The sequence below is a fragment of the Urocampus carinirostris genome, chromosome 6 (genome assembly GCF_059441175.1).
Source record: "Urocampus carinirostris isolate Australia breed hairy pipefish chromosome 6, RoL_Ucar_1.0, whole genome shotgun sequence".
Taxonomy (NCBI): domain Eukaryota; kingdom Metazoa; phylum Chordata; class Actinopteri; order Syngnathiformes; family Syngnathidae; genus Urocampus; species Urocampus carinirostris.
Window position 1 is genome coordinate 17143107 of NC_142354.1, and position 14640 is coordinate 17157746.

At 39.4% G+C, this 14640-nt stretch overlaps 2 protein-coding genes across 4 annotated transcripts in view; one reads left to right on the plus strand and one right to left on the minus strand.

The window, feature by feature from the left end:
* Positions 1–725: 725 nt before the first annotated feature.
* mrto4 (MRT4 homolog, ribosome maturation factor) lies at positions 726–5412 on the minus strand. Its single transcript, XM_088338077.1, has 8 exons — positions 5041–5412; positions 4793–4851; positions 4626–4729; positions 3012–3093; positions 2869–2936; positions 1793–1944; positions 1644–1720; positions 726–1090 (listed from the first exon to the last, which is right to left on the minus strand). The coding sequence occupies exons 1-8, from the start codon at positions 5066–5068 to the stop codon at positions 938–940; spliced, it is 723 nt and encodes a 240-aa protein (XP_088194203.1). The 5' UTR covers positions 5069–5412; the 3' UTR covers positions 726–937.
* A 3066-nt stretch (positions 5413–8478) lies between these two features.
* The window catches only part of iffo2b (intermediate filament family orphan 2b), a 58167-nt gene continuing 52005 nt past the window's right edge, over positions 8479–14640 (plus strand). For all 3 annotated transcript variants that reach the window (XM_088338073.1, XM_088338075.1, XM_088338074.1), the window contains exon 1: positions 8479–9277. In XM_088338073.1, the coding sequence (XP_088194199.1) occupies positions 8808–9277 (470 nt within the window). In that variant the 5' untranslated portion in view covers positions 8479–8807. The remainder of the gene's footprint in view (positions 9278–14640) is intronic.

Genomic DNA, 14640 nt, shown 5'->3' on the forward strand with positions numbered 1-14640 from the left:
TTGATTTTATCTCATTATCACACTATACTCAATGTCTCAGAAACGAATGTTCAAGAATGGTAATAACAGAAAGGAGTCCTTAAGAATAGCAGAAAAGTCAGATTCGTCATCAGATACACGCAAGAATTGTTTGCCTGGTCGTGCTTTTTAGCATTTATATATTTCAGAGCAATTTATTTTTCTCCATTCTCTAACATTTATTTCTAGCACCCTGATTAAAAATACTGTGATAATCAAGTGCCTTCTGGTAAGGTATCTATCAGTGGTGGTATCACTAGTGGTTAAAATTCAGCCATGCATAGCCATGACCAGGGTTTGATTTCGGTTCCATGTATGTTTTCATGGTAACATCGCTGTAAATGCAAAAGTTATACATGGTAGCTCTTACTGTAATTTTAATTCATGTGCCTTTATATATGACAATATATGGGAGAGACCGTTTTCAGGGGTGTGCCTTATAATCCCGGTGGGCCTCATTCTATGACTTGCTGTTATCCTTAAGCTCGGTTGGGTGAGAACCTCAGACACTGATGTTCATTGAGCAAAGTCAACACAGAACTTCAAAGGTCACTGAGTTTGCAAGATATAGTATCCCAATCTAAGATTTTTAGTCTTTGTGAAGGCTCCACAAATTGCCTTTTCTCTTATAATCAATCAAATTATTTTGCACATTATTCATCTTCCTTTGTTATTTGTAATTGTATTGTAAAATAAACTGTACAGCACAGAGTGTAGTTTTCTATAATGGATCATATTTCAATGTACATAACTTGGGTGGTAAAACAAAGTCTCATAAGCAATTTTCAGAGATAAAAAGTCAACTTGGAGGCCATGATGGTATTGAGATGGGAGGAAAAAAATTGTTCTGCTTGATTTCAGAATCTTGATGTGACAAAAATAAAAACTTGATGTACAAAACAACCCGAGGAATCATCTTTTACTCTTCATCCTCCTCCTCATCTTTGTTGTCCACTCCACTGTCCTCCATGGGCTCCTCCCCACCCTCGATAATCTCGAACGCTCCAGTTTCAGAACTCCACATGCATTTGATAGTCACTCGGAACTCTGCCATCTCGATACCCAACAGTTTCTGAGAAGAAAGACATTTGTTGGTGTATGAAAACAAAGGCAATTAAAACCAGCCCAATTGAAATTTTATTTAATTTGCGAGTACAGACGCTCCCCTACTTATGACCATTCGATTTACGAAAAACGGTAGACACCATCATTTTTTTTCGGGATGTCGAAAAATATCCGGACATAGCTGTAAGATTCTGTATTGTGTGCACCTTTTTCCGAGTAGACATTACTGTAGTGCTTCTTTTCGCCGTGTGGTAGCGCTGTGAGAGGTCACCCATCATCCATCCACTTTCTACCACAGAGGACCGCTTGTAGCTTATCTTCCAAAAGTAAGTTAAACTCAACCTTATTTATCTTCATAGAAAATATTATTTGATGAAATGTTTATTTTCAGTACAAAACAATACAGGTTGCTTATAAAAGCCTTAAACATACCTTCCATACAAAATCTAGCACTGAAGCAGCTTACCAACAAATTGAACTTACAAACGATCGTTCCTAAGTAAGGCAGCGTCTTTACCTTGCAACTGGTAGGGTTAAGCCCTTTATCTCGTTTAACTCACCAGAATACGAGCCTGTTCTGGTGTGAGAACATCGCCAGTTTTGCAGACTGTGTGGTCCTTTAGTAACGTCACCACACCTTAAAAATGTACAATTAATAAATTACTTGTGTAAACAGACAATCTCATTTTATGTATTAAATTTCGCATACCTTTTTTAAGCGCAGTGGAGAGGCCCAGTTGCCTCAGCTGAGGCTCCATAGAGTGGGAGAACTGATCCAAAGGGCCCTCATCCAGAGTCACATCCATCTCTGCACGATTGCCTGACCGGGCATAATCAGTCTCTCTGTAGTGACTAAAGAATCTAAGGAGAAAAACATATCGTGCTTAGTTGATTTCTTTATGGTGAAAAAATATCAGCGAACAATATTTGCACAATTATGTTTTACATCTTTTTTCTTGTTACTATTAATAAGACCTGAATATCACAAAATGCCACAGGGTGGAAGACCCTAACCACAATTATCTCAATATGTCGCAGTTCATGTCCACCACATACCAGACAGAAGCACCGGCAGCCGGGGCCAAAAGGCAGAGAAAAATGCTATTTATCGCCAACAAAGTTGGACTTCTCTACTCGCTTTCCGTTCTGTGGAGCTACATGTGGCTCATTTGCGCTCCCCTTAGTGGCTCCCTTGAGCCCTTCCCAAAATATTGGAATATGGAAAAATGTATGTTTTCAGTAGGACAAAACAGGACACGTTCTAAACATTTTCCAATGAATATAGACAGTTACATTGTGTTTCCTTCCTTATAAGGCTTTTATTTTTTTGCGGCGTCAGGCGTATTGTCATCGTTTTTGTTTTATTATTTCTGTCCAATAAGTCTCTTTAAACATTTTGGGTTTCTGACACCTGCCTCAATATGAGGGTGACAATATATAATCTGAACCAATCACGTAGTTTCTGCAAGGGTTTTTGTTATCATTTCTGCCCCTTAGTGCAATACATATAGCAAGATTTGATTTAAAAATAGCAATTGAATGTACAGTTTTTTGATTAAAAAACAAAAAAGGAAAAACATCAGTAATTGTATTTGTTACCAATGCTTGAGGATGTAATTTGGGTTTGTTCTTTGGTTTTAATGTCTAATAAAGTATTTGATAAATAAATAAAGGTTTCTATTCTGCTGGTTTTGACTATAGCGGGACCGTTTTGGGAAGCAATTCCGGCAAAAAATGACAGATTACTGTAATTCCTTTAGTAAAACCTGTCAAGTTCTTACTTACTCTTGTACCTCCTCTTTGGTTTTGTTCGTGAAAAGCACTCCAACCTCTCCTCGAAGATGCTTGCCGACCTGCAATGACAACATAAAGGTGCATCCGTGCTGCTGAACGGTCGATCAACAATTGAAACCAATGAAGATTCTTACCTGACATAAATTGTCCCGGTATTCATCGGTTTCTCCTTTCCCGATGGCGACTATCATGACTTTGTTTTTTCCAAAATAGAATCTGTGGCAAAAGACGGGTTTAATGTTACTCATTGGTACCTCCTGAGTCTTATGAGAAGGGACCCGTTTCACACTTGCTCTATAAGTTTTACCTTTAATCTCAGGGTCTACACGTACTATTGTTCTTAGAGTAAGAAGGACGGGAAAAAAAACAAATGAACTAACAAACGACTGCTTAAATTGTGCTAAACATGACAATGAGTGGAAAGCATCCTATGTTATGTAGGCCAGTGATCCCTCATCTTTTCTGTACCACAAATCAACATAACTTGACTATTCATTGTACCCATTTCTCTCGTGTTTATTATTTGCCACATAATTAATCAACCTCATGCTAATTAAGATAAGAATAATAAATATCCAATTATTTGACTCAGTGTTTTTAATTTAATTTTTGTACACAGTTTTGCACACATTCATGGTACGTTCAATTAAATATATATTTTAATTGTACCATTTGTCCTTGTGTTTATTATAATTAGCCACATAACTTAATTAACTTCATGCTAAAGAATATATATATTGATCTGATCTCGATAGATGATTAAATAGTCTGTGACTAGTCGATATTGATCGGATATCTCGATAAATAATTCAAAAGTCTGAGACTGGTCGATGATTAAAGTAGTCATAAGTTGCACCCGTCGGCGTCAGTAAAAGTCATAGATAGATAGATACTTTATTCATCCCCGCAGGGAAATTCACATTTCCAGTGCCCTATAATGTATATACTGACTGAATCGCTGAGAACAATACAATAATAAAGCAAAAGGAATACAATATACAAATACCCAATGTGACGTGCTAATACCCACTGTAGCGTGTTGTATAGAGTATTTAAATAGTGCTACATAAATACACACTGCAATAAAAGTACGGTAATATGCAATGTAGGGGGTGTGGTTTAATGTGCGCCTTTACTCCGCCGGGTGGAGTTAAAGAGCCTCATGGCATGAGGAAGAAAAGATCTCTTCAGTCTGTCCGTGGTACGAGTCATGTTCATTTGTATAGCCGTTAATCACAAAGAGTCTCAAAGGGCTGCACCGACCACAGATTATTGCAAACAACAGACTATTATATAACAATAATAAGCAAAAAATACTGGATCCCGGCTCGTCTGTGTCACATGTCGAAATGTCCTTGGGTAAGACACTGAACCCCTAATACCCCCAATAAGCAGGTTAGCGTCTTACATGGCTGCAATACAAGGCCGCTATTGGGAAATGTGGAGCACATTGTAAAGCGCTTTGGGAAGTCATTGACTTGAAAAGCGCTACAGAAATGCAAATCATTTCATTTCATTTATGGGACAGTTCTCCTCTAAATATTTTACTTTACCACGGCATTTCTTTTTGGGGGTTTTATCTATTATGTAACGTAATTTTTGTTGCAATATCCTTGAGAAGGGGAAAACAACAATGTGAAAAAACACAAACACAATCTTTAAAATACTATACCAAAAAAAAAAAATATTTCCACAAATTTAGTTTTTACATATTGTTCTTGTTAGATGTATTGAGAATATTGATTTACCTGCTGTGTTTCCACGCTGTTCTGATGTCTTTTAACTTATTATTCCTCATGTTAGTCACAGAGAAGATGAATAAATATTTATAGGTGTCGACACATTTTCGTAACTAGAGGGGGGAAACATGTCAGTGAACAGAGTAAAGATTACACATGATCGTGCAAACACTTACCTCCTCTATAAGTTTCTGTTTGGACTGCAGTCCCTTCTTGGTGGTTTTAGTTAAAGAAACTGGCGAAAAGCAAGTAGATGTCATTGAGTACACTAGAAAACCATAACAATGCTAACCTTGCTAGCTAACATTAGCATGGTTCGGTCCCTTGTATTTACACCAAGATACTAATACAAACATTTGCGTACAAAAGAAAACTACACTAAAAAAAGAGACTTATGTTGGGAAAATTGAGGCTTTTTTCTTACCTCTCTTGTCCCGCTTCGACTTCGGCATGGTTACTTCCTTCGACACACACGTGAAGTAGAAAGACCCTAAGTGTTTCCCTCAATAGTGCAGCTTGCGCATGAGGTGCCTGACTAAAAACATGAAACATGAAATGTTTTTAGTGTAAATATAATGTTGACTTAGTATAAATCTATTCATGTTGTGTATTTAAGTGTGCCCTCTTCCAGTGATTTTATTCCAGCAGGCGTTTAAATGCAACGTGATCATATAATGTATTCTAGTTGACACGTTGGTCGATTTAAATTGTTATTAAATTGTTATTGAGTTTAGATAAAGTAACTACTGCTGACATAAAAAATAGTAAGGTTTTGCGAACGCGACAGCCGACAGGTCGTCATGTGCCTGAATAAAAATAAAACCGTTTTTAATAACTCATTCGAGCGCCAGGAAGCGCTCAACCACACGCAAATACATTAAGCATATGAGCTAAATGTGCTGTCATTTTTTTTCTAATTACAAAGGGATCTATTTAAAGTTGTATGCATTAGTCAAATATCATAACAAAAACAAACAAAAATTGCTAGATGAAAAATATTTCAACGTTGCAATTCTGTGTTTTGTAGTTTCCAAAATAGCATTTACCCTTTCCACACACACGTGACCCAACCACATGACGACACCATGACGGACGGCGGTAAACCGTAGTAAGCAGTGGATGAGGACAATAAACAGTAGAACACAACAACAACAACAACAACAAAAACCTCTACTATTCAACACATGGTCAAACAAATGTTGTGCTGCTGTTGGATGAGGTAGGTCACCTTGTCCAAAAGCACAAAGAGCACTATTTAGATAAACTGAGGATAGCTTTAGCAACGCTAACTCCCGACCTATAAAGTCTTCCTCCTGACATAATTACACATCTAACAGGATCCTAAAGTCTGCCTGATTTAAGTCCACAAGATCTGTATGCACCAATGCTGATCAACAAGCTTATAAAAGTCTGGATGCTTAGCAGTTCTACGTAGGTGGTACGTGTTGCTGCACTTTGGTCAAATGCACCCCCAGCGTGAAATGTCCCCCTTGCGTCACTAAAACGACTTTATATCTAAATTTTGGGGGAATCTAATAGAACAGTAAAGCACGGGGAATTTGCACCTTGTATAGAAATCACTTTTGAGCATGTTGGAAATATTTAATTTGGTGAAATGATGTTCAATTTTCAGTATTTGACGATTCATTTCAGTTCATTTTGGCAAAATACACAAAATAAACAGTTTTCGATAAATGTGATATTCGTATGATTGCAGTTTTGAATCCCTGGGTAATCACAATAAAATCAGCTCATTTATGTAGTAAGAAGTGTCACTAGCACTGGCTAACTTGTTATATTGCGTGTCTTTGACGTGACTCGTAACTCCTTGACATAAACTTGCTCGGAAATATATTAAACGTACCTTGTAAAAAATGTTTGCTGCAAATGCTGGAATACTTGAGGGCTAAAGTGGTAGTTATATTCTTCTGTCGTGGTTATTGGTATTTGTTCAGACTCAATTGCCGTGTGCTCAAGTGCCTCTTGCCGTCTGTCATGGATCTCATTCTGCAAGAGAAGGCTACGTGACGTTAGATGCAAAGGGGCCAAAATAGCAAGGGTATCTCACTTTTTTCAAGCTACTTTGTTACTAAATAGCGCAAAGGGCACTCAGTTTGATACACAGTTCTAAGATAACAACTTATGTAATCACTATGATGTTACTCTGTTATTACCAGGTTAATTATTGGAATTAGGGTTGAATAGATTCAAGTCAACCACTAAGATATGATTGTATAAGAAAATCACAATGACCCAGAACTGGTAAGCAATTTTCAGAAAAGGTCCATGGGTATCCCAGCTATCGTTGGTGTCACAACCAGAACGGAATCAGGACCCAAATGCGTAGCGTTAACCACAAGTTTATTGATAGAAAGAGGAAGTGCGGTGCCCGCGATCCGGTGCTCGCTGGATGAGGGAAGCAAGCCGCTCATATGATCGGATCATGATCCGAATACAGAAGTGGATCTTCCGGAGCGGGAGATGGCGGTGTCAGGGATGGAAAAAAATGGTCGATAGCCTGGACAGGAGAGCAAAAACGTGGTCGGGATTTAAGAAAAGAAAAAAACCGGTCGTAAGCCGGGACGGGAGGGCAACTTGGTCGGGTCAAAAACAGGTCGTAGCCGGAGACAAACGGGTAGCTCAGGAACGGACGGGTGGAAAAAACGGGTGCAAAAAGCAGGACTGACGGGAGTCAGCGTCAAAATGCTTGCCTTGTAGGAACAGAGGTTCGCTGACGGACTGAAAATAAGCGAGTGAAAGGACTGGGCTTTTTTGTTGTTGTTAAAAAAATAAATAAAATATTTTTGAGTTGAAGTGGCTTACAAGGCATACAACACTGTGCTTAAAACATCTAATGCCATTAAAAATGTCCGAGATATTTCTTACTATTAAACAAAATCACCTATTTATTTTTGTAGTTTCCAGGAATACTACAATTGTTTTACGCATTTAAAACGAAATTTTGAAGATAAATTCGAGATGTAGCTCTACTCAAACAACAACTATTAACATAACAGTTCCTGTGTATAAATCCTGTTTTTTTTTGTTTTTGTTTTTTTAAATCTTTGTGGCTTTTATTTAGGCAGAGCAAAAAAAAAAAAAAACCACATCAACCACTATTTAGCTACTGTTTCAAATTATATTTAAACTATAGATCAAGGAAAAAAAAGTTTTAAAAATAATTTTGGGGGGTGGCTGAGCACCCTCAAAACAGACTGGTTACGCCCATGGATTACATTTACAAATGAACAAAGTTAAATACATGAGTACGGTTTATTTATATTTATTTCAAATTAGCCAATCAGATATTAAATTCGGAAGAGAATATGCAGCGAATTAGAAAAAATACATACAATATTTGAAAGCTGTCTTATTCGCACAATAAATAATATATTTTGTGCATGTCCGGTGTTCTGACGAAGTGTCCTACCTTGTGGAGACGCCCTACCATACGCTAATTTGTCAGCAAATTTTGTTTTATTTTTTATCATGTAAAACTATCAAAACTGAAACTCAGAATTATTGCAAACAGAATTATACTCGTGACATAATAACGACGTTTGACATGCATACATACTGTGCATGATTACTGTAGTCAACAAACACCATGCTACAAAGTTACAACAGAAGAAAAAACGCCAGACTTAAAAGATAAGTCAGAAAATAGTATTTTAAAGCATCGAAATAGTGAAAGAAGACTAAATCAAAACGAAAATAGTAAGTACTACCCGTAGGAAATTGCACCCAACCTTGTGCACACGCGCACTAGGCATTGGTAGGACGTCTTCACGGTGTAGGACGTTTCGACAAAAAAAACCTGTGGCGTGAGACCGGAAGTGAGCCGACACTTGAGGGAGGAGATGGTGGGGGCGCGGCCTAGACAGTGCTCGTGTGTGTGTGCAAATGTATTTTCCCCCACATGATCGTTGCCCTGTGCACGCCGCTCCCGAGAGAAGATAAGCCGCCCTCTGCGGTGCAGTTGTGACCGCTTCAAAGCGCAAGGCACACGGCTTCGAAGAGGACAATGCGTCCGTTACTTGCGTGACGACGACTCGTACAGAAAGGAGGAGCAGGACGGGGAAAATCCAGCTTCCCTGCGTCAACCCTATCGACACCGTCGCCCCTCGACTGGATGCTGATGGTGATGAAGATGCCCTCAGTGCCTCATATTTGACATTTATTTCCCCCGACATGAGCTCGCAGTTCTTCCCCGATGATGCGCCCGCCCCGAACGGCCACTCGCCCCCGGCGGTTACCAGCGCCTTGCGGAACGACCTGGGCTCCAACATCCACGTCCTGAAGACTCTCAACCTGCGCTTCCGCTGTTTCCTGGCTAAGGTCCACGAACTGGAGCGTCGGAACCGGCTGCTGGAGAGCCAGCTCCAGCAAGCCCTGAAAAGGCCGCGCTACGGAGGCTTGTATGGCCGCGATGTGGCCCTGCAAACAGACGGAGGGGCTGAGTCCAGGCTGCCTGGGACCATCTGGTCTTTCACCCATGTGCGTAAGCAAGGGGAGCGGCTTGAGACGCTTTGCGGGCCCGGAGTGTCGTGGACGCACCCGGATGGGGTCGGCGTGCAGATCGACACCATAACGCCAGAGCTCAGGGCGCTTTACAACGTGCTGGCCAAAGTCAAGCGAGAGAGGGACGAATATAGGAGGAGGTAAGTGACAACAATTTTCTTCTGCCATGACTGTAGAGTTAGTTCACGGTTCCCCTATCAGCCAGGCTCGTAGGGGGGACCATTTCCTGTGGTGTGTCTTGGGAAAGTACAGCCTGGCGGAGCCCATCCCCATATCTGTCAACCTCCACAGCTTACAAACTGTCGTATTTTCCCTTACAAAGTACAAAAAAATCTTACAATCATCTGAACCTCAATCGCAGGCACTAAAGTGCGGTCCGGCTGACTGATTTCTTTTTATGTGTTTATTTTCTATTTTGTCGATTACTTTTTTTCTATTCAATCACGTGGCAACCAACATCACATCCCAAAATGAAATAATCACATTTTTGACATATTTAGTGAATAATATTTGGTAATGATTGTTCAGGTAGAACGGAGCTCAATCAACAAACTTCATATCACCATGGCAACTTCATGTTTTGGGGAGTAGTCGAGGTGTTGTCAGGAAATAAGAACAGTAAACATTGGGTGTTTGAAGGACATTTTCAATCTGAACCTCAATGATAGGTACTGAAATGTTATTAAGCTGACTTGCATTCTTTAACTTTCATCGTTTGCGGTCCCGTTTCATGGTTTCTTCATTTTTCTTATGCTGAGGTTTTGAGTTTTTCCTTACCCTCATGTAGGTTTTAGATCAGGGGATGGTGTAATAATAATCTGTTATAGTCTGTGCAACCCTGGCAATTTTTTTAGCTTTGGTTGTAAAGCTATTCACGGTTCACGGATCCATCAATGGCCAGGGTCGTAGGGACTTAGATACAGCACCTTCATCGTTCGCCGTTGTTTTTTCTGTGTAAAGCGTCATCCTGCTCATCACAGTTCAATAACACTACTTCATATCACCATGGCAACGTCACGCTTTGGGGCACAGTCAAGGTGTCTAAGGAAATTGAAGATTTTCAGTAAACATTGGGTGCTTGAAGGACAACAAACTCAATCGGAAGCACTAAAATACCATCCAGCTGACTTTTAAAGTATTTAGTGAATTCATTTTGGCCACGATTGTAAAGGTCTCCTTCAATTTACTTCTGCACTGTAGATCCTCTTCAACATTCACTCCTCATCCATTGTCTCCATGTGTCCAAACCAACTGAGTACTCTCTTATCCACATGCTTGCTCAGTTCCACTACTAGAGGTCTAAATTTAGTGGAAGCTAGAGCTCTTGTTGGTGATAGGAATGAGTGGAGAGGTGTTGTGCAAGGATAGTGGGATGTTTGGACGTGTTCAAAGGGATGGCAGGGCACCTGTATGATGCGGAAGGGGTAAACCAGTGAAAGCAGTCGGGCCCTGCTGTTGAACAGAATAGTGTGATTGTAAAGGTAGTACCAATATAAATCACGCCACTTTATATCAACATGACAATGTCATGCTTTGTGGCGCAGTCGAAACATTATAGGGTAACAAGACCAGATCAGTAAACATTGGGCATTTGAAGGAATACAATATGTCCAGGAAAAGGCTACCAGAACATTAGAACCCCAATCAAAGGCACTAAAAATTTGTCCAGCCGACTCACATTTTTGAATGTACTTTTATTTTCTATTTTGTGGTTTCTTTCTTTTAAATCATTTTGCAATAAACATTACTTCACAAAATGAAGAAATAACTTGAAAGGAAAAAAGGGATGGCAGGTTGAAGCCGAAGGCTTATAAGAGACCCACCCTCCAAAGATTATAGACACTTCTTCTATTAATTTTGTAGACAAATGATTGTATCTTACATCATAATAATGATTTTGTAATCAATTTAGAATCAATCACATTGTTTGAATCAAAAATATGTGTAAAACCTGAGACAATTATACTATACTATCTTGTTGTAGGATTCGAATCTTCTCTTCCATTTCTTTGTGTTACTGTTGATTTTCTCTGCTGATCTGTTGATATGGCTTGATTTCCTCTTTGACTACTAGAGGTCTAAATCTAGTGGAAGCTAGAGCTGTTGTTGGTGATAGGAATGAGTGGAGAGGTGTTGTGCAAGGATAGTGGGATGGATTTGACGTTCTCAAATTATTCCTACGTTCTCACCGCTTTTCTTTTCCTCTCTAGATTACTGTCATTTATTTTCTCCCGTCGTTCAGCGTTTTCTCCATGTTGTAGTCTATCTTTTGAAACCCTACTTTCATTTCACGTCTTGTTTCTATCGTTTCATTCATTGATTCCATCCATCCTTCCAAAGTTGATCTTATTGAGTCCGTGTCGCTGCAGAGCCCTTTTCACGATAGACATTTTCCATTTTTAGTTGAAATTCAAGTTTGTAGTAAAGTAGAAGTAACAACAAACAGTGGCAGCAAAGAAAGAAAGAAAGAAAACAAAAACAGAATTCTGAAGCGATATCACACAGGGATAAAGAAGAGAAAATCCTGGAGCAAGTGTGAGAAGTGTCCTTTTGTTGTGAGACTCCGGAAGAAGACTTGATATTTGGTGAATCCCAAAGACATTTGGTGTGGAGGGTGTGCAGTATGGCAGTTTTGAGCTTTTGTTTGTTATTGTTTTGTATCAATATTTTTTTTTTTTAGAGATTAACAAACTTTCTCACTTGTCTTAGATAACGTGTGCTTCACCTAAAGGGAGCTGACATAATTGTTTGTCATCTTTCACGGATACTCCAAAAAAAAAAAAAAGTTCTGAAAAAATAGTGCAGTTAGGTCACGGAGTATTCATAGTTTGTTTTCTACCTCATGCTTTTTAGCACTTGTTTCTGGTTGCACTGCATAGTCTAGAAGTCTAGCGATCAATTAATACACACTCTGCCTTTAATATAATTGAAGCCCACTCAAACTTTGAGTTCATTTACTTCTGATTTATTAATGTATTTACATATCATTTAAATTGTTGATGTTTTTTTTTTAGATCTTGTTTCGTGTAGCATTTTCTCAAAGATATTTTAGATCAGCGGGATGTTTTCATCAGAGGTTTTATTTTGGAAAAGCCAATACGGTTCAACCTCACCCAGACCCTAGCTCCGGCGGCCAGCAAGTTATTTCGAGACACCGAAGCTATAGTATCTACTTAGGTATTCAATATCTGGAGTATTGGCTTGCATATCTGATAGCTTGAATGTGTGTTTCTAATGTCCATTTCATATATATGTTTGTTTTCAGTATGAACAGTACTTCATACTTATGCACTTATCAGGTACCTATTTTTTACTGGGATGTTACTGACAGCAAACAAGATTTGTAATGGACAGACGCTCCCCCACTTACAACCATTTGACTTGTGAAAAACGGAAGATACGAACATTTTTTTCGGGATATCGATAAATATCCGGATATTGCTGTAAGTTAGGTTTTGCATTGCATGCACCGTTTGCCCAGTAGAGGACATTACTGTAGTTCTTCTTTCCCCGCTACTGGCGTGTGGCGCTGTGAAAGCTCACCTAGCATCCACCCCGAAGAAGAAATCCGCTTCCTCTTCCTAGTTCGTGTGTAAATATACTGAACTGTATCTCCAGTGCGCTTAGAATTTTGACATTTTTATTGTTTAATATCTTTTGCATCCATTCAATATGGTTGGTGTAAAGTGTTAGGAAGAGGCGGGCCGTTTCTTTTGAATTGAAAGTGGAATAAGAAAGCTTAATGCGGTTGAGAAAATGGTTGTATCGCTTTTTTCGCCCACTTTTTAACCACAGAGGAGGATGTCGTCTAACTCTTCCAAAAGTAAGTTAAACTTAACTTGATTTATATTTATAGAGCACAATATATTATGAAATGTTATTTTTTTAGTACAAAACAATACAGGTTACTTATACAAGCCTTAAACATACTTATATAAACTTTAGACATGCAAAATATAGCACTGAAGCAACTTACGAACAAATTCAACTTACGAACGATCGTTCGGAACCTTTCTCATTCGTAAGTAAGGCAGCATCCCTGTGTTCTCCTCTGTTGTTGACGTCAATTTTAGATACCTTCACCTGTTTTAAATTTCCTTTCTGGCCTGGGGTGACCCTGCAGTGCCACCCACGGCCTATTTGGCACAAGCTTGCTGGGAAGCGAGCCAATTTAGCGGCCTTGCGTCCGCACCATGCATGTTCTCCGCCGTGATTCAAACCTTGAAGCATTTCAACTGTCAGTGAGGTCAGCGATGGCCGACGCTGACTTCCTTAGTAAGACCTTGACTCACTGACACAGAATGCGAGCCGAGCCCCCCCTCGTCAGCCTCTTATGGGAAACTGAATATCCGCCCGGACCGCTCCCCTTAATTCCTTACTGTTGAAACACAGTCTGCTTCATGGCCAAAAAATAGTAGTTTGCCTCTTCACACATTTTAGTTATTCCTCAACTAAATGCCATCAGAGCCTTGGTATGATAGAAAAACCTTGACTCAACCAATTTTGGGAAGTGCCATTTCTTTCAAATAGTTTATTATTTTAATGCATCAGTGTTTCCGGTAAGCGTTCATTGGCCTGGCTGCCTGCCATGTTTTCACCCCCCCATACTTCCTCTCATGGATGTAACTTTCTATTATTCAGTTCACTTCTTGAACATGATTTATTTTTCTTTTAAATCTTGGCTATCAGCTGTTCACACTGTTGGGAATTAAATATCAAAATGTACCGTTTACCAAATTGTTCGAATTAGTTATCTGACTCCATTAACCAAACACAACCTACATTCACCCAACAATTTATGTGCGCTCGTTTCTTGAGGGAAAAGATGAACAAGAAAGCCGACATTTTCACACGGGGGCAGATTTAATTTCATTAATAGTTTAACTAAGTATACTCTCTCGGCCGAATTAGTGTCCTTGGAGTGTCTAGGAACTCCTTATCTGAAGTCCTTTAGCTCTCTCCTATTGGCCATCTTCTCCCTGCACACTGGCGTGTCGACTCCTCCCGTGGGTGTGCCAAGGAGGCCCAACTTGGGCTTCACAATCTCAGAGACGAGCGTCCCAATGTCTGTGGTCCCTCAAAACAACGGCAAGCGTTTCTCAAAACAACGCCTGCCGTACTCCGTCAGAGTCCTGTTATCAACAGAACTAGACAAAATATTCTGCATTTGGAACGGCCTGACCTGTCATTGAACTAGAGCCTACACAGTGAAAATCTTCATTGCATTATGAGTCAATTGTATACAATCCTTTATAGTCAATTGTATACAATCCTTTATAGTCAAATGTATAAAATCCTTTATAGTCAAATGTATAAAATCCTTCAAAGGCCATACCTATTCAACCTGTATTGTTAACCAACCCAGCACTATACTAAAGCACGTAGAATGTCTATCAAATGTTTCAAAACGACTTTAAAAGTTTAAAGACTCAAAATAAGGATTGGAGACATCAATTGATTTGGAACCTAAAAAGAGGACAGGGAGAGAAGCCTTCAGATAAGA